Source organism: Somniosus microcephalus, unplaced genomic scaffold (assembly GCF_052327205.1).
Source record: "Somniosus microcephalus isolate GS21.2 unplaced genomic scaffold, FLI_Smic_1.0 unresolved_chr9, whole genome shotgun sequence".
Taxonomy (NCBI): domain Eukaryota; kingdom Metazoa; phylum Chordata; class Chondrichthyes; order Squaliformes; family Somniosidae; genus Somniosus; species Somniosus microcephalus.
Window position 1 is genome coordinate 19,177,684 of NW_028225187.1, and position 24,638 is coordinate 19,202,321.

The window sequence follows — 24,638 nt, forward strand, 5'->3', positions numbered from 1 at the left end:
CCGCCTGTTCAAATTACTCCATGGTCGTCGCCCCCCTCCCTAACTCTGTAACCTCCTCCATCCCTACAATTCTCATCCTCCTGTTAAAACCCTCCATGGCCCTCGCCCCCCACTCCCTATCTCTGTAACCTCCTCCAGCCCCTACAATTCTCATCCTCCTGTTCAAATCCCTCAATGGCCCTCGCCCCCTCCCGATCTCTGTAAGCTCCTCCAGCCCCTACAATTCTCATCCTCCTGTTCAAATCCCTCCCTGGCCCCTCGGCCCTCCCTATCTCTGTAACCTCCTCCAGCCCCTAGAATTCTCATCCTCCTGTTCAAATCCCTCCATCGCCCTCGACCCCCCTCTCTATCTCTGTAACCTCCTCCAGCCTTAAAATTCTCATTCTCCTGTTCAAATCCATCCATGGCCCCTCGCCACCCTCCCTGTATCTGTCACCTCCTCCAGCCCCTACAATTCTCATCCTCCTGTTCACATCCCTCCATGGTCCTTGCCCCTCCCTATCTCTGTAACCTCCACCATCCCCACAATTCTCATCCTCCTGTTCAAAACCCTCCATGGCCCCTCGCCCCCTTCCTATCTCTGAAACGTCCTCCAGCCCCTACAATTCTCATCCTCCAGTTCCAATCCCTCCATGACTCTCGCCCCCTCCCTATCTCTGCAACCTCCCCCAGCCCCTACAATTCTCATCCTCCTGTTCAAATCCCTCCATGGCATTCGCCCGCTCCCGATCTCTGTAACTTCTTGCAATCCACTACAATTATCATCCTCCTGTTCAAATCCCTCCATGGCCCTCGGCCCCTACCGATTTCTGTAACCTCCTCCAGCCCCTACAATTCTCATCCTCCTGTTCAAATCCCTCCATGGCCTCTCGCCCCCTCCCTATCTCTGTAACTTCCTCCAGCCCTACAAGTCTCATCCTCCTGTTCAAATCCCTCCATAGCCCACACCCCCCTCCCTATCTCTGTAACCTCCTCCAGCACTACAATTCTCATCCACTTGTTCAAATCCCTCCATGGCCCCTCGCCCCCTCCCTATCTCTGTAACCTCCTCCAGCCCTACAATTCTCATCCTCCTGTTCAAATCGCTCCATGGCCCTCGCCCCCTCCCTATCTCTGTAACCTCCTCCAGCCCCTTCAATTCTCATCCTCCTGTTCAAATCCCTCCATGGCCCCTCGCCCCCTCCCTATCTCCGTAAACTCCTCCAGCCCTACAATTCTCATCCACTTGTTCAAATCCCTCCATGGCCCCTCGCCCCCTCCCTATCTCTGTAACCTCCTCCAGCCCCTACAATTCTCATCCTCCAGTTCAAATCCCTCCATGGCTCTCGACCCCCCTCCCTATCTCTGTAACCTCCTCCAGCCCTACAATTTTCATCCTCCTGTTCAAATCCCTCCATAGCCCCTCGCCCCCTCCCTATCTCTGATACCTCCTCCAGCCCCTACAATTCTCATCCGCCTGTTCAAATCGCTCCATGGCCCTCGCCCCCTCCCTATCTCTGTAACCTCCTCCAGCCCTACAATTCTCATCCTCCTGTTCAAATCCCTCCATGGCCCCTCGCCCCCTCCCTATATCTGTAACCTCCTCCAGCCCTACAATTCTCATCCGCCTGTTCAAATTACTCCATGGTCGTCGCCCCCTCCCTAACTCTGTAACCTCCTCCAGCCCTACAATTCTCATCCTCCTGTTAAAACCCTCCATGGCCCTCGCCCCCCACTCCCTATCTCTGTAACCTCCTCCAGCCCCTACAATTCTCATCCTCCTGTTCAAATCCCTCAATGGCCCTCGCCCCCTCCCTATCTCTGTAACCTCCTCCAGCCCCTACAATTCTCATCCTCCTGTTCAAATCCCTCCATGGCCCCTCGCCCCCTCCGTATCTCTGTAACCTCCTCCAGCCCTACAATTCTCATCCTCCTGTTCAAATCCCTCCATGGCCCCTCGCCCCCTCCCTATCTGTGTAACCTCCTCCAGCCCCTACAATTCTCATCCTCCTGTTCAAATCCCTCCATGGCCCCTCGCCCCCTCACTATCTCTGTAACCTCCTCCAGCCCCTACAATTCTCATCCTCCTGTTCAAATCCCTCCATGGCCCCTCGCCCCCTCCGTATCTCTGTAACCTCCTCCAGCCCTACAATTCTCATCCTCCTGTTCAAATCCCTCCATGGCCCCTCACCCCCTCCCTATCTGTGTAACCTCCTCCAGCCCCTACAATTCTCATCCTCCGGTTCAAATCCCTCCATGGCCCCTCGCCCCCTCCCTATATCTGTAACCTCCTCCAGCCCTACAATTCTCATCCTCCTGTTCAAATCCCTCCATGGCCCCTCGCCCCCTCCCTATCTGTGTAACCTCCTCCAGCCCCTACAATTCTCATCCTCCTGTTCAAATCCCTCCATGGCCCCTCGCCCCCTCACTATCTCTGTAACCTCCTCCAGCCCCTACAATTCTCATCCTCCTGTTCAAATCCCTCCATGGCCCCTCGCCCCCTCCGTATCTCTGTAACCTCCTCCAGCCCTACAATTCTCATCCTCCTGTTCAAATCCCTCCATGGCCCCTCACCCCCTCCCTATCTGTGTAACCTCCTCCAGCCCCTACAATTCTCATCCTCCGGTTCAAATCCCTCCATGGCCCCTCGCCCCCTCCCTATATCTGTAACCTCCTCCAGCCCTACAATTCTCATCCGCCTGTTCAAATTACTCCATGGTCGTCGCCCCCCTCCCTAACTCTGTAACCTCCTCCATCCCTACAATTCTCATCCTCCTGTTAAAACCCTCCATGGCCCTCGCCCCCCACTCCCTATCTCTGTAACCTCCTCCAGCCCCTACAATTCTCATCCTCCTGTTCAAATCCCTCAATGGCCCTCGCCCCCTCCCGATCTCTGTAAGCTCCTCCAGCCCCTACAATTCTCATCCTCCTGTTCAAATCCCTCCCTGGCCCCTCGGCCCTCCCTATCTCTGTAACCTCCTCCAGCCCCTAGAATTCTCATCCTCCTGTTCAAATCCCTCCATCGCCCTCGACCCCCCTCTCTATCTCTGTAACCTCCTCCAGCCTTAAAATTCTCATTCTCCTGTTCAAATCCATCCATGGCCCCTCGCCACCCTCCCTGTATCTGTCACCTCCTCCAGCCCCTACAATTCTCATCCTCCTGTTCACATCCCTCCATGGTCCTTGCCCCTCCCTATCTCTGTAACCTCCACCATCCCCACAATTCTCATCCTCCTGTTCAAAACCCTCCATGGCCCCTCGCCCCCTTCCTATCTCTGAAACGTCCTCCAGCCCCTACAATTCTCATCCTCCAGTTCCAATCCCTCCATGACTCTCGCCCCCTCCCTATCTCTGCAACCTCCCCCAGCCCCTACAATTCTCATCCTCCTGTTCAAATCCCTCCATGGCATTCGCCCGCTCCCGATCTCTGTAACTTCTTGCAATCCACTACAATTATCATCCTCCTGTTCAAATCCCTCCATGGCCCTCGGCCCCTACCGATTTCTGTAACCTCCTCCAGCCCCTACAATTCTCATCCTCCTGTTCAAATCCCTCCATGGCCTCTCGCCCCCTCCCTATCTCTGTAACTTCCTCCAGCCCTACAAGTCTCATCCTCCTGTTCAAATCCCTCCATAGCCCACACCCCCCTCCCTATCTCTGTAACCTCCTCCAGCACTACAATTCTCATCCACTTGTTCAAATCCCTCCATGGCCCCTCGCCCCCTCCCTATCTCTGTAACCTCCTCCAGCCCTACAATTCTCATCCTCCTGTTCAAATCGCTCCATGGCCCTCGCCCCCTCCCTATCTCTGTAACCTCCTCCAGCCCCTTCAATTCTCATCCTCCTGTTCAAATCCCTCCATGGCCCCTCGCCCCCTCCCTATCTCCGTAAACTCCTCCAGCCCTACAATTCTCATCCACTTGTTCAAATCCCTCCATGGCCCCTCGCCCCCTCCCTATCTCTGTAACCTCCTCCAGCCCCTACAATTCTCATCCTCCAGTTCAAATCCCTCCATGGCTCTCGACCCCCCTCCCTATCTCTGTAACCTCCTCCAGCCCTACAATTTTCATCCTCCTGTTCAAATCCCTCCATAGCCCCTCGCCCCCTCCCTATCTCTGATACCTCCTCCAGCCCCTACAATTCTCATCCGCCTGTTCAAATCGCTCCATGGCCCTCGCCCCCTCCCTATCTCTGTAACCTCCTCCAGCCCCTACAATTCTCATCCTCCTGTTCAAATCGCTCCATGGCCCTCGCCCCCTCACTATCTCTGTAACCTCCTCCAGCCCCTACAATTCTCATCCTCCTGTTCAAATCCCTTAATGGCCCCTCGCCCCCACCCTATCTCTGTAACCTCCTCCAGCCCCTACAATTCTAATCCTCCTGTTCAAATCCCTCCATGGCCCGTCGCCCCCTCCCTATCTCTGTAACCTCCTCCAGCCCCTACAATTCTCATCCTCCTGTTCAAATCCCTCCATGGCCCCTCGCCCCCTCCCTATCTCTGTAACCTCCTCCAGCCACTACAATTTTAATCCTCCTGTTCAAATCCCTCCATGGCCCCTCGCCCCCTCCCTATCTCTGTAACCTCCTGCAGCCCTACAATTCTCATCCTCCTGTTAAAACCCTCCATGGCCCCTCGCCACCCTCCCTATCACTGTAACCTCCTCCAGCCCTACAATTCTCATCCTCCTGTTCACATCCCTCCATGGCCCTCGCCCCTCCCTATCTCTGTAACCTCCACCAGCCCTACAATTCTCATCCACCTGTTCAAATCCTTCCATGGCCCTCGGCCCCTCCCGATCTCTGTAACCTCCTCCAGCCCCTACAATTCTCATCCTCCTGTTCAAATCCCGCCATGGCCTCTCGCCCCCTCCCTATCTCTGTAACTTCCTCCAGCCCTGCAAGTCTCATTCTCCTGTTCAAATCCCTCCATGGCCTCTCGCCCCCTCCCTATCTCTGTAACCTCCTCCAGCCCTACAATTCTCATCCTCCTGTTCAAATCCCTCCATGGCCCCTCGCCCCCTCCCTATCTCTGCAACCTCCTCCAGCCCTACAATTCTCATCCACCTGTTCAAATCCCTCCATGGCCCTTGACCCCCCTCCCTATCTCTGTAACCTCCTCCAGCCCTACAATTCTCATCCTCCTGTTCAAATCCCTCCATAGCCCCTCGCCCCCTCCCTATCTCTGATACCTCCTCCAGCCCCTACAATTCTCATCCTCCTGTTCAAATCCCTCCATGGCCCCTCGCCCCCTCCCTATCTCTGTAACCTCCTCCAGCCCCTACAATTCTCATCCTCCTGTTCAAATCCCTCCATGGCCCTCGCCCCCTCCCTATCTCTGTAACCTCCTCCAGCCCCTACAATTCTCATCCTCCTGTTCAAATCCCTCCATGGCCCCTCGCCCCCTCCGTATCTCTGTAACCTCCTCCAGCCCTACAATTCTCATCCTCCTGTTCAAATCCCTCCATGGCCCCTCGCCCCCTCCCTATCTGTGTAACCTCCTCCAGCCCCTACAATTCTCATCCTCCTGTTCAAATCCCTCCATGGCCCCTCGCCCCCTCCCTATCTCTGTAACCTCCTCCAGCCCCTACAATTCTCATCCTCCTGTTCAAATCCCTCCATGGCCCCTCGCCCCCTCCCTATCTCTGTAACCTCCTCCAGCCCCTACAATTCTCATCCTCCTATTCAAATCCCTCCATGGCCCCTCGCCCCCTCCCTATCTCTGTAACCTCCTCCAGCTCTACAATTCTCATCCTCCTGTTCAAATCCCTCCATGGCCCCTCGCCCCCTCCCTATCTCTGTAATCTCCTCCAACCCTACAATTCTCATCCTCCTGTTCACATCCCTCCATGGCCCTCGCCCCTCCCTATCTCTGTAACCTCCACCAGCCCTACAATTTTCATCCTCCATTTCAAATCCCTCCATGGAACCTCGGCCCCTCCCGATCACTGTAACCTCCTCCAGCCCCTACAATTCTCATCCTCCTGTTCAAATCTCTCCATGACCTCTCGCCCCCTCCCTATCTCTGTAACCTCCTCCAGCCCCTACAATTCTCATCCTCCTGTTCAAATCCCTCCATGGCCCTTGCCCCCTCCCTATCTCTGTAACCTCCTCCAGCCCTACAATTCTCATCCTCCTGTTCAAATCCCTCCATGGCCGCTCGCCCCCTCCCTATCTCTGTAACCTCCTCCAGCCCTACAATTCTCATCCGCCTTTTCAAATCCCTCCATGGTCGTCGCCCCCTCCCTATCTCTGTAACCTCCTCCAGTCCTACAATTCTCATCCTCCTGTTCAAATCCCTCCATGGCCCTCGCCCCCTCCCTATCTGTGTAACGTCCTCCAGTCCTACAATTCTCATCCTCCTGTTCAAATCCCTCCATGGTTGTCGCACCCCCTCCCTATCTCTGTAATCTCCTCCAGCCCCTACAATTCCCATCCTCCTGTTCACATCCCTCCATGGCCCTCGACACTCCCTATCTCTGTAACCTCCTCCAGCCCTACAATTCTCATCCTCCTGTTCAAATCCCTCCATGGCCCTCGCCCCCTCCCTATCTCTGTAACCTCCTCCAGCTCTACATTTCTCATCCTCCTGTTCAAATCCCTCCATGGCCCTCGCCCCCTCCCTATCTCTGTAACCTCCACCAGCCCTACAATTCTCATCCTCCTGTTCAAATCCCTCCATGGCCCTCGCCCCCTCCCTATCTCTGTAACCTCCTCCAGCCCTACATTTCTCATCCTCCTGTTCAAATCCCTCCATGGCCCTCGCCCGCTCCCTATCTCTGTAACCTCCTCCAGCCCTACAATTCTCATCCTCCTGTTCAAATCCCTCCATGGCCCCTCGCCCCCTCCCTATCTCTGTAACCTCCTCCAGCCCCTACAATTCTCATCCTCCTGTTCAAATCCCTCCATGGCCCTCGCCCCCTCCCTATCTCAGTAACCTCCTCCAGCCCCTACAATTCTCATCCTCCTGTTCAAATCCCTCCATGGCCCTCGCCCGCTCCCTATCTCTGTAACCTCCTCCAGCCCTACAATTCTCATCCTCCTGTTCAAATCCCTCCATGGCCCCTCGCCCCCTCCCTATCTCTGTAACTTCCTCCAGCCCATACAATTCTCATCCTCCTGTTCAAATCCCTCCATGGCCCCTCGCCCCCCTCCCTATCTCTGTAACCTCCTCCAGCCCTACAATTCTCATCCTCCTGTTCAAATCCCTCCATGGCCCTCGCCCCCTCCCTATCTCTGTAACTTCCTCCAGCCCATACAATTCTCATCCTCCTGTTCAAATCCCTCCATGGCCCCTCGCCCCCTCCCTATCTCTGTAACCTCCTCCAGCCCCTACAATTCTCATCCTCCTGTTCAAATCCCTCCATGGCCCTCGCCCCCTCCCTATCTCTGTAACCTCCTCCAGCCCCTACAATTCTCATCCTCCTGTTCAAATCCCTCCATGGCCCTCGCCCCCGCTCCCTATCTCTGTAACCTCCTCCAGCCCTACAACCTCCGAGATCTCTGCGCTCCTCCAATTCTGGCCTCTTGAGCATCCCCGATTTCCATCGCTCCACCATTGGCGGCCGTGCCTTCAGCTGTTTGGGCCCCGAGCTCTGGAGTTCCCTCCCTAAACCTCTCCGCCTCTCTCCCCTCCTTTGACCAAGCATTTGGTCGCCTGTCCTAATATCTCCTTCTGTGGCTTGGTGTCAAATTGTGTTTGATAATCGCTCCTGAGGCAGGTACAGCATGTGGTTAGATACAGAGTAAAGCTCCCTCTACACTGTCCCATCAAACACTCCCAGGGCAGGTACAGCACGGGTTAGATACAGAGTAAAGCTCCCTCTACACTGTCCCCATCAAACACTCCCAGGGCAGGTACAGCACGGGGTTAGATACAGAGTATAGCTCCCTCTACACTGTCCCATCAAACACTCCCAGGGCAGGTACAGCACGGGGTTAGATACAGAGTAAAGCTCCCTCTACACTGTCCCATCAAACACTCCCAGGGCAGGTACAGCACGGGGTTAGATACAGAGTAAAGCTCCCTCTATACTGTCCCATCAAACACTCCCAGGGCAGGTACAGCACGGGGTTAGATACAGAGTAAAGCTCCCTCTACACTGTCCCATCAAACACTCCCAGGGCAGGTACAGCTTGGTGTTAGATACAGAGTAAAGCTCCCTCTACACTGTCCCATCAAACACTCCCAGGGCAGGTACAGCTTGGTGTTAGATACAGAGTAAAGCTCCCTCTACACTGTCCCATCAAACACTCCCAGGGCAGGAACAGCACGGGGTTAGATACAGAGTAAAGCTCCCTCTACACTGTCCCATCAAACACTCCCAGGGCAGGTACAGTACGGGTTAGATACAGAGTAAAGCTCCCTCTACACTGTCCCATCAAACACTCCCAGGGCAGGTACAGCACGGGGTTAGATACAGAGTAAAGCTCCCTCTACACTGTCCCATCAAACACTCCCAGGGCAGGTACAGCACGGGTTAGATACAGAGTAAAGCTCCCTCTACACTGTCCCATCAAACACTCCCAGGGCAGGTACAGCACGGGGTTAGATACAGAGTAAAGCTCCCTCTACACTGTCCCATCAAACATTCCCAGGGCAGGTACAGCACGGGGTAGATACAGACTAAGGCTCCCTCTACACTGTCCTCATCAAAAACTCCCAGGGTGGGTACAGCACGGGTTAGATACAGAGTAAAGTGCCCTCTACACTGTCCAATCAAACATTCCCAGGGCAGGTACAGCATGGTTTAGATACAGAGTAAAGCTCCCTCTACAGTGTCCCATCAAACACTCCCAGGGCAGGTGCAGCACGGGGTTCGATACAGAGTAAAGCTCCCTCTACACTGTCCCATCAAACACTCCCAGGGCAGGTACAGCACGGGGTTAGATACAGAGTAAAGCTCCCTCTACACTGTCCCATCAAACACTCCCAGGGCAGGTACAGCACGGGTTAGATACAGAGTAAAGCTCCCTCTACACTGTCCCTTCCAACACTCCCAGGGCAGGTACAGCACGGGTTAGATACAGAGTAAAGCTCCCTCTACACTGTCCCATCAAACACTCCCAGGGCAGGTACAGCACGGGGTTAGATACAGAGTAAATCTCCCTCTACACTATCCCATCAAACACTCCCAGGGCAGGTGCAGCACAGGGTTAGATACAGAGTAAAGCTCCCTCTACACTGTCCCATCAAACACTCCCAGGGCAGGTACAGCACAGGTTAGATACAGACTAAATCTCCCTCTACACTGTCCCATCAAACACTCCCAGGGCAGGTACAGCTCGGGGTTAGATACAGAGTAAAGCTCCCTCTACACTGTCCCATCAAACATTCCAAGGGCAGGTACAGCATGGGTTAGATACAGAGTAAATCTCCCTCTACACTGTCCCATCAAACACTCCCAGGGCAGGTACAGCACGGGTTAGGTACAGTGTAAAGCTCCCTCTACACTGTCTCATCAAACACTCCCAGGGCAGGGAGAGCACGGGTTAGATACAGAGTAAAGCTCCCTCTACACTGTCCCCATCAAACACTCCCAGGGCAGGTACAGCTCGGGGTTAGATACAGAGTAAAGCTCCCTCTACAGTGTCCCATCAAACACTCCCAGGGCAGGTACAGCTCAGGGTTAGATACAGAGTAAAGCTCCCTCTACACTGTCCCATCAAACACTCCCAGGGCAGGTACAGCTCGGGGTTAGATACAGAGTAAAGCTCCCTCTACACTGTCCCATCAAACACTCCCAGGGCAGGAACAGCACGGGGTTAGATACAGAGTAAAGCTCCCTCTACACTGTCCCATCACCACTCCCAGTGTAGGTATAGCACGGGTTAGATACAGAGTAAACAGAGTAAAGCTCCCTCTACACTGTCCCATCAAACATTCCCAGGGCAGGTACAGCATGGGTTAGATACAGAGTAAAGCTACCTCTACACTGTCCCATCAAACACTCCCAGGGCAGGTACAGCACGGGCTAGATACAGAGTAAATCTCCCTCTACACTGTCCCCATCAAACACTCCCAGGGCAGGTACAGCACGGGGTTAGATACAGAGTAAAGCTCCCTCTACACTGTCCCATCAAACACTCCCAGGGCAGGTACAGCACGGGTTAGATACAGAGTAAAGCTCCCTCTACACTGTCCCTTCCAACACTCCCAGGGCAGGTACAGCACGGGTTAGATACAGAGTAAAGCTCCCTCTACACTGTCCCATCAAACACTCCCAGGGCAGGTACAGCACGGGGTTAGATACAGAGTAAATCTCCCTCTACACTATCCCATCAAACACTCCCAGGGCAGGTACAGCACAGGGTTAGATACAGAGTAAAGCTCCCTCTACACTGTCCCATCAAACACTCCCAGGGCAGGTACAGCACAGGTTAGATACAGACTAAATCTCCCTCTACACTGTCCCATCAAACACTCCCAGGGCAGGTACAGCTCGGGGTTAGATACAGAGTGAAGCTCCCTCTACACTGTCCCATCAAACATTCCAAGGGCAGGTACAGCATGGGTTAGATACAGAGTAAATCTCCCTCTACACTGTCCCATCAAACACTCCCAGGGCAGGTACAGCACGGGTTAGGTACAGTGTAAAGCTCCCTCTACACTGTCTCATCAAACACTCCCAGGGCAGGGAGAGCACGGGTTAGATACAGAGTAAAGCTCCCTCTACACTGTCCCCATCAAACACTCCCAGGGCAGGTACAGCTCGGGGTTAGATACAGAGTAAAGCTCCCTCTACAGTGTCCCATCAAACACTCCCAGGGCAGGTACAGCTCAGGGTTAGATACAGAGTAAAGCTCCCTCTACCCTGTCCCATCAAACACTCCCAGGGCAGGAACAGCACGGGGTTAGATACAGAGTAAAGCTCCCTCTACACTGTCCCATCACCACTCCCAGGGTAGGTATAGCACGGGTTAGATACAGAGTAAAGCTCCCTCTACACTGTCCCATCAAACACTCCCAGGGCAGGTACAGCATGGGTTAGATACAGAGTAATGCTTCCTCTGCACTGTCTCATCAAACACTCCCAGGGCAGGTACAGCACGGGGTTAGATACAGAGTAAAGCTCCCTCTACACTGTCCCATCAAACACTCCCAGGGCACGTACAGCACGGGGTTAGATACAGAGTAAAGCTCCCTCTACACTGTCCCATCAAACACTCCCAGGGCAGGGACAGCTTGGGGTTAGATACAGAATAAAGCTCCCTCTACACTGTCCCATCAAACACTCCCAGGGCAGAAACAGCACGGGGTTAGATACAGAGGAAAGCTCCTTCTACACTGTCCCATCAGACTCTCCCAGGGCAGGTACAGCACGGGGTAGATACAGAGTAAGGCTCCCTCTACACTGTCCCCATCAAACACTCCCAGGGCAGGTACAGCACGGGGTTAGATACAGAGTAAAGCTCCCTCTACAGTGTCCCATCAAACACTCCCAGGGCATGTACAGCACGGGGTTAGATACAGAGTAAAGCTCCCTCTACACTGTCCCATCAAACACTCCCAGGGCAGGTACAGCACGGGGTTAGATACAGAGTAAAGCTCCCTCTACACTGTCCCTTCCAACACTCCCAGGGCAGGTACAGCACGGGCTAGATACAGAGTAAATCTCCCTCTACACTGTCCCATCAAACACTCCCAGGGCAGGTACAGCACGGGTTAGATACAGAGTAAAGCTCCCTCTACACTGTCCCATCAAACACTCCCAGGGCAGGTACAGCACGGGTTAGATACAGAGTAAAGCTCCCTCTACACTGTCCCATCATACACTCCCAGGGCAGGTACAGCACGGGGTTAGATACAGAGTAAAGCTCCCTCTACACTGTCCCATCAAACACTCCCAGGGCAGGTACAGCACGGGGTTAGATACAGAGTAAAGCTCCCTCTACACTGTCCCTTCCAACACTCCCAGGGCAGGTACAGCACGGGCTAGATACAGAGTAAATCTCCCTCTACACTGTCCCATCAAACACTCCCAGGGCAGGTACAGCACGGGTTAGATACAGAGTAAAGCTCCCTCTACGCTGTCCCATCAAACACTCCCAGGGCAGGTACAGCACGGGTTAGATACAGAGTAAAGCTCCCTCTACACTGTCCCATCAAACACTCCCAGGGCAGGTACAGCACGGGCTAGATACAGAGTAAATCTCCCTCTACACTGTCCCATCAAACACTCCCAGGGCAGGTACAGCACGGGTTAGATACAGAGTAAAGCTCCCTCTACACTGTCCCATCAAACACTCCCAGGGCTACTACAGCACAGGGTTAGATAGAGAGGAAAGCTCCCTCTACACTGTCCCTTCAAACACTCCCAGGACAGGTACAGCACGGGGTTAGATACAGAGCAAAGCTCCCTCTACACTGTCCCATCAAACACTCCCAGGGCAGGTACAGCATGGGTTAGATACAGAGTAAAGCTCCCTCTACACTGTCCCATCAAACACTCCCAGGGCGGGTACAGCCCCGTGGTTAGATACAGAGTAAAGCTCCCTCTACACTGTCCCATCAAACACTCCCAGGGCAGGTACAGCACGGGGTTAGATACAGAGTAAAGCTCCCTCTACACTGTCCCATCAAACACTCCCAGGGCAGGTACAGCACGGTGTTAGATACAGAGTAAAGCTCCCTCTACACTGTCCCATCAAACACTCCCAGGGCAGGTACAGCACGGGGTTAGATACAGAGTAAAGCTCCCTCTACACTGTCCCATCAAACACTCCCAGGGCAGGTACAGCACGGGGTTAGATACAGAGTAAAGGTCGCTCTACACTGTCCCATCAAACACTCCCAGGGCAGGTACAGCACGGGGTTAGATACAGAGTAAAGCTCCCTCTACACTGTCCCATCAAACACTCCCAGGGCAGGTACAGCACGGGTTAGATACAGAGTAAAGCTCCCTCTACACTGTCCCATCAAACACTCCCAGGGCAGGTACAGCACGGGGTTAGATACAGAGTAAAGCTCCCTCTACACTGTCCCATCAAACACTCCCAGGGCAGGTACAGCACGGGGTTAGATACAGAGTAAAGCTCCCTCTACACTGTCCCATCAAACACTCCCAGGGCAGGTACAGCACGGGGTTAGATACAGAGTAAAGCTCCCTCTACACTGTCCCATCAAACACTCCCAGGGCAGGTACAGCACGGGTTAGATACAGAGTAAAGCTCCCTCTACACTGTCCCCATCAAACACTCCCAGGGCAGGTACAGCACGGGTTAGATACATTGTTCCATTTGCTCGTGCTGATTTAAGGTGTTGTTGGGTTGGGAAGGCTGACTGTGCGTCTTTGCTCCGACTGCCTCAGCTGTACAACGCCATGCCGGAGATAATGAGAGTGATGCCGGGCCCTTCCCGAACGGCTACTCGCAATGGTAAGGTGCTGAAGGGTTTCATCGCCCAGCTGATTGAGGAACACAAGGCGGGCTGCGACCCCAACGAACCCCGGGACTACATCGACTGCTTCATCAACAAGATGGGGGCGGTAAGTCCTCAAGCTGCCGTTGTCTTCGGTCCCCACCACAATCCCTCCATGGCCCCTCGCCCCCTCCCTATCTCTGTAACCTCCTCCAGCCCCTACAATTCTCATCCTCCTGTTCAAATCCCTCCATGGCCCTCGCCCCCTCCCTATCTCTGTAACCTCCTCCAGCCCTACAATTCTCATCCTCCTGTTCAAATCCCTCCATGGCCCCTCGCCCCCTCCCTATCTCTGTAACCTCCTCCAGCCCTACAATTCTCATCCTCCTGTTCAAATCCCTCCATGGCCCCTCGCCCCCTCCCTATCTCTGTAACCTCCTCCAGCCCTACAATTCTCATCCTCCTCTTCAAATCCCTCCATGGCCCTCGCCCCCTCCCTATCTCTGTAACCTCCTCCAGCCCCTACAATTCTCATCCTCCTGTTCAAATCCCTCCATGGCCCCTCGCCCCCTCCCTATCTCTGTAACCTCCTCCAGCCCTACAATTCACATCCTCCTGTTCAAATCCCTCCATGGCCCCTCGCCCCCCTCCCTATCTCTGTAACCTCCTCCAGCCCTACAATTCACATCCTCCTGTTCAAATCCCTCCATGGCCCCTCGCCCCCTCCCTATCTCTGTAACCTCCTCCAGCCCTACAATTCTCATCCTCCTGTTCAAATCCCTCCATGGCCCTCGCCCCCCTCCCTATCTCTGTAACCTCCTCCAGCCCTACAATTCTCATCCTCCTGTTCAAATCCCTCCATGGCCCCTCGCTCCCTCCCTATCTCTGTAACCTCCTCCAGCCCTACAATTCTCATCCTCCTGTTCAAATCCCTCCATGGCCCCTCGCCCCCTCCCTATCACTGTAACCTCCTCCAGCCCCTACAATTCTCATCCTCCTGTTCAAATCCCTCCATGGCCCCTCGCTCCCTCCCTATCTCTGTAACCTCCTCCAGCCCTACAATTCTCATCCTCCTGTTCAAATCCCTCCATGGCCCCTCGCCCCCTCCCTATCTCTGTAACCTCCTCCAGCCCTACAATTCTCATCCTCCTGTTCAAATCCCTCCATGGCCCCTCGCCCCCTCCCTATCTCTGTAACCTCCTCCAGCCCCTACAATTCTCATCCTCCTGTTCAAATCCCTCCATGGCCCTCGCCCCCTCCCTATCTCTGTAACCTCCTCCAGCCCCTACAATTCTCATCCTCCTGTTCAAATCCCTCCATGGCCCCTCGCCCCCTCCCTATCTCTGTAACCTCCTCCAGCCCTACAATTCTCATCCTCCTGTTCAAATCCCTCCATGGCCCCTCGCCCCCTCCCTATCTCTGTAACCTCCTCCAGCCTCTACAATTCTCATCCTCCTGTTCAAATCCCTCCATGGCCCCTCGCCCCCTCCCTATCTCTGTAACCTCCTCCAGCCCTACAATTCTCATCCTCCTGTTCAAATCCCTCCATGGCCCCTCGCCCCCTCCCTATCTCTGTAACCTCCTCCAGCCCCTACAATTCTCATCCTCCTGTTCAAATCCCTCCATGGCCGCTCGCCCCCTCCCTATCTCTGTAACCGCCTCCAGCCCCTACAATTCTCATCCTCCTGTTCAAATCCCACCATGGCCCTCGCCCCCTCCCTATCTCTGTAACCTCCTCCAGCCCCTACAAATCTCATACTCCTGTTCAAATCCCACCATGGCCCTCGCCCCCTCCCTATCTCTGTAACCTCCTCCAGCCCCTACAATTCTCATCCTCCTGTTCAAATCCCTCCATGGCCCCTCGCCCCCTCCCTATCTCTGTAACCGCCTCCAGCCCCTACAATTCTCATCCTCCTGTTCAAATCCCACCATGGCCCCTCGCCCCCCTCCCTATCTCTGTAACCTCCTCCAGCCCCTACAATTCTCATCCTCCTGTTCAAATCCCTCCATGGCCCTCGCCCCCTCCCTATCTCTGTAACCTCCTCCAGTCCCTACAATTCTCATCCTCCTGTTCAAATCCCACCATGGCCCTCGCCCCCTCCCTATCTCTGTAACCTCCTCCAGCCCCTACAATTCTCATCCTCCTGTTCAAATCCCTCCATGGCCCCTCGCCCCCTCCCTATCTCTGTAACCTCCTCCAGCCCCTACAATTCTCATCCTCCTGTTCAAATCCCTCCATGGCCCTCACCCCCTCCCTATCTCTGTAACCTCCTCCAGCCCCTACAATTCTCATCCTCCTGTTCAAATCCCTCCATGGTCCTTGCCCCCTCCCTATCTCTGTAACCTCCTCCAGTCCCTACAATTCTCATCCTCCTGTTCAAATCCCTCCATGGCCCTCACCCCCTCCCTATCTCTGTAACCTCCTCCAGCCCTACAATTCTCATCCTCCTGTTCAAATCCCACCATGGCCCCTCGCCCCCTCCCTATCTCTGTAACCTCCTCCAGCCCCTACAAATCTCATCCTCCTCTTCAAATCCCTCCATGGCCCCTCGCCCCCCTCCCTATCTCTGTAACCTCCTCCAGCCCCTACAATTCTCATCCTCCTGTTCAAATCCCTCCATGGCCCTCGCCCCCTCCCTATCTCTGTAACCTCCTCCAGCCCCTACAAATCTCATCCTCCTGTTCAAATCCCTCCATGGCCCTCGCCCCCTCCCTATCTCTGTAACCTCCTCCAGCCCCTACAATTCTCATCCTCCTGTTCAAATCCCTCCATGGCCCCTCGCCCCCTCCCTATCTCTGTAACCTCCTCCAGCCCCTACAAATCTCATCCTCCTGTTCAAATCCCTCCATGGCCCCTCGCCCCCCTCCCTATCTCTGTAACCTCCTCCAGCCCCTACAAATCTCATCCTCCTGTTCAAATCCCTCCATGGCCCTCGCCCCCCTCCCTATCTCTGTAACCTCCTCCAGCCCCTACAAATCTCATCCTCCTGTTCAAATCCCTCCATGGCCCTCGCTCCCTCCCTATCTCTGTAACCTCCCCCAGCCCCTACAATTCTCATCCTCCTGTTCAAATCCCTCCATGGCCCTCGCCCCTCCCTATCTCTGTAACCTCCCCCAGCCACTACAATTCTCATCCTCCTGTTCAAATCCCTCCATGGCCCCTCGCCCCCTCGCTATCTCTGTAACCTCCCCCAGCCACTACAATTCTCATCCTCCTGTTCAAATCCCTCCATGGCCCTCGCCTCCTCCCTATCTCTGTAACCACCTCAAGCCCTACAATTCTCATCCTCCTGTTCAAATCCCTCCATGGCCCTCGCCCCCTCGCTATCTCTGTAACCTCCCCCAGCCACTACAATTCTCATCCTCCTGTTCAAATCCCTCCATGGCCCGTCGCCCCCTCCCTATCTCTGTAACCTCCTCCAGCCCCTACAATTCTCATCCTCCTGTTCAAATCCCTCCATGGCCCGTCGCCCCCTCCCTATCTCTGTAACCTCCTCCAGCCCTACAATTCTCATCCTCCTGTTCAAATCCCTCCATGGCCCCTCGCCCCCTCCCTATCTCTGTAACCTCCTCCAGCCCCTACAATTCTCATCCTCCTGTTCAAATCCCTCCATGGCCCTCGCCCCCTCCCTATCTCTGTAACCTCCCCCAGCCACTACAATTCTCATCCTCCTGTTCAAATCCCTCCATGGCCCCACGCCCCCTCCCTATCTCTGTAACCTCCTCCAGCCCCTACAATTCTCATCCTCCTGTTCAAATCCCTCCATGGCCCTCGCCCTCTCCCTATCTCTGTAACCTCCCCCAGCCACTACAATTCTCATCCTCCTGTTCAAATCCCTCCATGGCCCCTCGCCCCCTCCCTATCTCTGTAACCTCCTCCAGCCCCTACAATTCTCATCCTCCTGTTCAAATCCCTCCATGGCCCTCGCCGCCTCCCTATCTCTGTAACCTCCTCCAGCCCCTACAATTCTCATCCTCCTGTTCAAATCGCTCCATGGCCCTCACCCCCTCCCTATCTCTGTAACCTCCTCCAGCCCCTACAATTCTCATCCTCCTGTTCAAATCCCTCCATGGCCCCTCGCCCCCTCCCGAGCTCTGTAACCTCCTCCAGCCCCTACAATTCTCAACCGCCTGTTCAAATCCCTCCATGGCCCTCGCCCCTTCCCTACCTCTGTAACCTCCTCCAGCCCTACAATTCTCATCCTCCTGTTCAAATCCCTCCATGGCCACTCGCCCCGTCCCTATCTCTGTAACCTCCTCCAGCCCTACAATTCTCATCCTCCGGTTCAAATCTCTCCATGGCCCCTCGCCCCCTCCCGATCTCTGTAACCTCCTCCAGGCCCTACAATTCTCATCCTCCTGTTCAAATCCCTCCATGGCCCCTCACCCCCTCCCTATCTCTGTAACCTCCTCCAGCCCCTACAATTCTCATCCTCCTGTTCAAATCCCTCCATGGCCCTCACCCCCTCCCTATCTCTATAACCTCCTCCAGCCCTACAATTCTCATCCACCTGTTCAAATCCCTCCATGGCCCTCGCTCCCTCCCTATCTCTGTAACCTCCTCCAGCCCTACAATTCTCATCCTCCTGTTCCAATCCCTCCATGGCACCTCGCCCCCCTCCCTATCTCTGTAACCTCCTCCAGCCCTACAATTCTCATCCTCCTGTTCAAACCCCTCCATGGCCCTCGCCCCCATCCCTATCTGTGTAACCCCCTCCAGCCCTACAATTCTCATCCTCCTGTTCAAATCCCTCCATGGCCCTCGCCCCCTCCCTATCTCTGTAACCTCCTCCAGCCCTACAATTCTCATCCTCCTGTTCAAATTCCTCCATGGCCCTCGCCCCCCTCCCTATTTCTGTAACCTCCTCCAGCCCCTACAATTCTCATCCTCCTGTTCAAATCCCTCCATGGCCCCTCGCCGCCTCCCGATCTCTGTAACCTCCTACAGGCCCTACAATTCTCATCCTCCTGTTCAAATCCCTCCATGACCCCTCACCCCCTCCCTATCTCTGTAACCTCCTCCAGCCCCTACAATTCTCATCCTCCTGTTCAAATCCCTCCATGGCCCTCACCCCCTCCCTATCTCTGTAACCTCCTCCAGCCGCTACAATTCTCATCCTCCTGTTCAAATCCCTCCATGGCCCCTCGCTCCCCTCCCTATCGCTGTAACCTCCTCCAGCCTCTACAATTCTCATCCTCCTGTTCAAATCCCTCCATGGCCCTTCCCCCTCCCTACCTCTGTAACCTCCTCCAGCCCTACAATTCTCATCCTCCTGTTCAAATCGCTCCATGGCCCTCAGGCCCTCCCTATCTCTGTAACCTCCTCCAGCCCCGACAATTCTCATCCTCCTGTTCAAATCCCTCCATGGCCCCTCACCCCCTCCCTAGCTCTGTAACCTCCTCCAGCCCCTACAATTCTCATCCGCCTGTTCAAATCCCTCCATGGCCCTCACCCCCTCCCCATGTCTGTAACCTCCTCCAGCCCCACAATTCTCATCCTCCTGTTCAAATCCCTCCATGGCCCCTCGCCCCTCTCCCTATCTCTGTAACCTCCTCCAGCCCTACAATTCTCATCCTCCTGTTCAAATCCCTCCATGGCCCTCGCCCCCTCCCTATCTCTGTAACCTCCTCCAGCCCCTACAATTCTCATCCTCCTGTTCAAATCCCTCCATGGCCCCTCGCACCCCTCCCTATCGCTATAACCTCCTCCAGCCCCTACAATTCTCATCCTCCTGTTCAAATCCCTCCATGGCCCTTGCCCCCTCCCTATCTCTGTAATCTCCTCCAGCCCTACAATTCTCATCCTCCTGTTCAAATCCCTCCATGGCCCTCACCCCCTCCCTATCTCTGTAACCTCCTCCAGCCCCTACAATTCTCATCCTCCTGTTCAAATCCCTCCATGGCCCTCACCCCCTCCCTTTCTCTGTAACCTCCTCCATCCCTACAATTCTCATCCTCCTGTTCAAATCCCTCCATGGCCCTCGCCCCCTCCCTATCTCTGTAAACTCCTCCAGCCCTACAATTCTCATCCTCCTGTTCAAATCCCTCCGTGGCCCTCACCCCCTCCCTATCTCTGTAACGTCCTCCAGCCCCTACAATTCTCATCCTCCTGTTCAAATCCCTCCATGGCCCCTCACCCCCTCCCTATCTCTGTAACCTCCTCCAGCCCCTACAATTCTCATCCTCCTGTTCAAATCCCTCCATGGCCCTCACCCCCTCCCTATCTCTGTAACCTCCTCCAGCCCCTACAATTCTCATCCTCCTGTTCAAATCCCTCCATGGCCCTCGCTCCCTCCCTATCTCTGTAACCTCCTCCAGCCCTACAATTCTCATCCTCCTGTTCCAATCCCTCCATGGCCCCTCGCCCCCATCCCTATCTCTGTAACCTCCTCCAGTCCTACAATTCTCATCCTCCTGTTCAAATCCTTCCATGGCCCTCGCCCCCATCCCTATCTGTGTAACCTCCTCCAGCCCTACAATTCTCATCCTCCTGTTCAAATCCCTCCATGGCCCTCGCCCCTTCCCTATCTCTGTAACCTCCTCCAGCCCTACAATTCTCATCCTCCTGTTCAAATCCCTCCATGGCCACTCGCCCCGTCCCTATCTCTGTAACCTCCTCCAGCCCTACAATTCTCATCCTCCTGTTCAAATCCCTCCATGGCCCCTCGCCCCCTCCCGATCTCTGTAACCTCCTCCAACCCCTACAATTCTCATCCTCCTGTTCAAATCTCTCCATGGCCCCTCGCCCCCTCCCGATCTCTGTAACCTCCTCCAGGCCCTACAATTCTCATCCTCCTGTTCAAATCCCTCCATGGCCCCTCACCCCCTCCCTATCTCTGTAACCTCCTCCAGCCCCTACAATTCTCATCCTCCTGTTCAAATCCCTCCATGGCCCTCACCCCCTCCCTATCTCTGTAACCTCCTCCAGCCCCTACAATTCTCATCCTCCTGTTCAAATCCCTCCATGGCCCTCGCCCCCTCCCTATCACTGTAACCTCCTCCAGCCACTACAATTCTCATCCTCCTGTTCAAATCCCTCCATGGCCCTCGCACCCCTCCCTATCGCTGTAACCTCCTCCAGCCCCTACAATTCTCATCCTCCTGTTCAAATCCCTCCATGGCCCTTGCCCCCTCCCTATCTCTGTAATCTCCTCCAGCCCTACAATTCTCATCCTCCTGTTCAAATCGCTCCATGGCCCTTGCCCCCTCCCTATCTCTGTAACCTCCTGCAGCCCCGACAATTCTCATCCTCCTGTTCAAATCCCTCCATGGCCCCTCACCCCCTCCCTATCTCTGTAACCTCCTCCAGCCCCTACAATTCTCATCCTCCTGTTCAAATCCCTCCATGGCCCTCGCCCCCTCCCTATCGCTATAACCTCCTCCAGCCCCTACAATTCTCATCCTCCTGTTCAAAATCCCTCCATGGCCCTTGCCCCCTCCCTATCTCTGTAATCTCCTCCAGCCCTACAATTCTCATCCTCCTATTCAAATCCCTCCATGGCCCTCACCCCCTCCCTATCTCTGTTACCACCTCCAGCCCCTACAATTCTCATCCTCCTGTCCAAATCCCTCCATGGCCCCTCACCCCCTCCCTATCTCTGTAACCTCCTCCAGCCCCTACAATTCTCATCCTCCTGTTCAAATCCCTCCATGGCCCTTACCCCCTCCCTATCTCTGTAACCTCCTCCAGCCCCTACAATTCTCATCCTCCTGTTCAAATCCCTCCATGGCCCTCGCCCCCTCCCTATCTCTGTAAACTCCTCCAGCCCTACAATTCTCATCCTCCTGTTCAAATCCCTCCATGGCCCCTCGCCCCCTCCCTATCTCTGTAACCTCCTCCAGCCCTACAATTCTCAGCCTCCTGTTCAAATCCCTCCATGGCCCCTCACCCCCTCCCTAGCTCTGTAACCTCCTCCAGCCCCTACAATTCTCATCCTCCTGTTCAAATCACTCCATGGCCCTCGCCCCCTCCCTATCTCTGTAACCTCCTCCAGCCCCTACAATTCTCATCCTCCTGTTCAAATCCCTCCATGGCCCCTCACCCCCTCCCTATCTCTGTAACCTCCTCCAGCCCCTACAATTTTCATCCTCCTGTTGAAATCCCTCCATGGCCCTCCCTCCCTCCCTTTCTCTGTAACCTCCTCCAGCCCCTACAATTCTCATCCTCCTGTTCAAATCACTCCATGGCCCTCGCCCCCTCCCGATCTCTGTAACCTCCTCCAGCCGCTACAATTCTCATCCTCCTGTTGAAATCCCTCCATGGCCCCTCGCCCCCTCCCGATCTCTGTAACCTCCTCCAGCCCTAGAATTCTCATCCTCCTGTTCAAATCCCTCCATGGCCCCTCGCCCCCTCCCCATCTCTGTAACCTCCTCCAGCCCCTAGAATTCTCATCCTCCTGTTCAAATCCCTCCATGGCCCTTCCCCCTCCCTACCTCTGTAACCTCCTCCAGCCCTACAATTCTCATCCTCCTGTTCAAATCGCTCCATGGCCCTCAGGCCCTCCCTATCTCTGTAACCTCCTCCAGCCCCGACAATTCTCATCCTCCTGTTCAAATCCCTCCATGGCCCCTCACCCCCTCCCTAGCTCTGTAACCTCCTCCAGCCCCTACAATTCTCATCCGCCTGTTCAAATCCCTCCATGGCCCTCACCCCCTCCCCATGTCTGTAACCTCCTCCAGCCCCACAATTCTCATCCTCCTGTTCAAATCCCTCCATGGCCCCTCGCCCCTCTCCCTATCTCTGTAACCTCCTCCAGCCCTACAATTCTCATCCTCCTGTTCAAATCCCTCCATGGCCCTCGCCCCCTCCCTATCTCTGTAACCTCCTCCAGCCCCTACAATTCTCATCCTCCTGTTCAAATCCCTCCATGGCCCCTCGCACCCCTCCCTATCGCTATAACCTCCTCCAGCCCCTACAATTCTCATCCTCCTGTTCAAATCCCTCCATGGCCCTTGCCCCCTCCCTATCTCTGTAATCTCCTCCAGCCCTACAATTCTCATCCTCCTGTTCAAATCCCTCCATGGCCCTCACCCCCTCCCTATCTCTGTAACCTCCTCCAGCCCCTACAATTCTCATCCTCCTGTTCAAATCCCTCCATGGCCCTCACCCCCTCCCTTTCTCTGTAACCTCCTCCATCCCTACAATTCTCATCCTCCTGTTCAAATCCCTCCATGGCCCTCGCCCCCTCCCTATCTCTGTAAACTCCTCCAGCCCTACAATTCTCATCCTCCTGTTCAAATCCCTCCGTGGCCCTCACCCCCTCCCTATCTCTGTAACGTCCTCCAGCCCCTACAATTCTCATCCTCCTGTTCAAATCCCTCCATGGCCCCTCACCCCCTCCCTATCTCTGTAACCTCCTCCAGCCCCTACAATTCTCATCCTCCTGTTCAAATCCCTCCATGGCCCTCACCCCCTCCCTATCTCTGTAACCTCCTCCAGCCCCTACAATTCTCATCCTCCTGTTCAAATCCCTCCATGGCCCTCGCTCCCTCCCTATCTCTGTAACCTCCTCCAGCCCTACAATTCTCATCCTCCTGTTCCAATCCCTCCATGGCCCCTCGCCCCCATCCCTATCTCTGTAACCTCCTCCAGTCCTACAATTCTCATCCTCCTGTTCAAATCCTTCCATGGCCCTCGCCCCCATCCCTATCTGTGTAACCTCCTCCAGCCCTACAATTCTCATCCTCCTGTTCAAATCCCTCCATGGCCCTCGCCCCTTCCCTATCTCTGTAACCTCCTCCAGCCCTACAATTCTCATCCTCCTGTTCAAATCCCTCCATGGCCACTCGCCCCGTCCCTATCTCTGTAACCTCCTCCAGCCCTACAATTCTCATCCTCCTGTTCAAATCCCTCCATGGCCCCTCGCCCCCTCCCGATCTCTGTAACCTCCTCCAACCCCTACAATTCTCATCCTCCTGTTCAAATCTCTCCATGGCCCCTCGCCCCCTCCCGATCTCTGTAACCTCCTCCAGGCCCTACAATTCTCATCCTCCTGTTCAAATCCCTCCATGGCCCCTCACCCCCTCCCTATCTCTGTAACCTCCTCCAGCCCCTACAATTCTCATCCTCCTGTTCAAATCCCTCCATGGCCCTCACCCCCTCCCTATCTCTGTAACCTCCTCCAGCCCCTACAATTCTCATCCTCCTGTTCAAATCCCTCCATGGCCCTCGCCCCCTCCCTATCACTGTAACCTCCTCCAGCCACTACAATTCTCATCCTCCTGTTCAAATCCCTCCATGGCCCTCGCACCCCTCCCTATCGCTGTAACCTCCTCCAGCCCCTACAATTCTCATCCTCCTGTTCAAATCCCTCCATGGCCCTTGCCCCCTCCCTATCTCTGTAATCTCCTCCAGCCCTACAATTCTCATCCTCCTGTTCAAATCGCTCCATGGCCCTTGCCCCCTCCCTATCTCTGTAACCTCCTGCAGCCCCGACAATTCTCATCCTCCTGTTCAAATCCCTCCATGGCCCCTCACCCCCTCCCTATCTCTGTAACCTCCTCCAGCCCCTACAATTCTCATCCTCCTGTTCAAATCCCTCCATGGCCCTCGCCCCCTCCCTATCGCTATAACCTCCTCCAGCCCCTACAATTCTCATCCTCCTGTTCAAAATCCCTCCATGGCCCTTGCCCCCTCCCTATCTCTGTAATCTCCTCCAGCCCTACAATTCTCATCCTCCTATTCAAATCCCTCCATGGCCCTCACCCCCTCCCTATCTCTGTTACCACCTCCAGCCCCTACAATTCTCATCCTCCTGTCCAAATCCCTCCATGGCCCCTCACCCCCTCCCTATCTCTGTAACCTCCTCCAGCCCCTACAATTCTCATCCTCCTGTTCAAATCCCTCCATGGCCCTTACCCCCTCCCTATCTCTGTAACCTCCTCCAGCCCCTACAATTCTCATCCTCCTGTTCAAATCCCTCCATGGCCCTCGCCCCCTCCCTATCTCTGTAAACTCCTCCAGCCCTACAATTCTCATCCTCCTGTTCAAATCCCTCCATGGCCCCTCGCCCCCTCCCTATCTCTGTAACCTCCTCCAGCCCTACAATTCTCAGCCTCCTGTTCAAATCCCTCCATGGCCCCTCACCCCCTCCCTAGCTCTGTAACCTCCTCCAGCCCCTACAATTCTCATCCTCCTGTTCAAATCACTCCATGGCCCTCGCCCCCTCCCTATCTCTGTAACCTCCTCCAGCCCCTACAATTTTCATCCTCCTGTTCAAATCACTCCATGGCCCTCGCCCCCTCCCGATCTCTGTAACCTCCTCCAGCCGCTACAATTCTCATCCTCCTGTTGAAATCCCTC

The 24,638-nt window shown here is 55.0% G+C and overlaps 1 protein-coding gene across 1 annotated transcript in view; it reads left to right on the top strand.

Moving 5' to 3' along the window:
- The window catches only part of LOC147084860 (cytochrome P450 2B9-like), a 98,002-nt gene that overhangs the window by 37,471 nt on the left and 35,893 nt on the right, over nucleotides 1-24,638 (top strand). Inside the window, exon 5 of the mRNA XM_085979568.1 lies at nucleotides 13,287-13,463. Within this exon, the coding sequence (XP_085835694.1) occupies nucleotides 13,287-13,463 (177 nt within the window). The remainder of the gene's footprint in view (nucleotides 1-13,286; nucleotides 13,464-24,638) is intronic.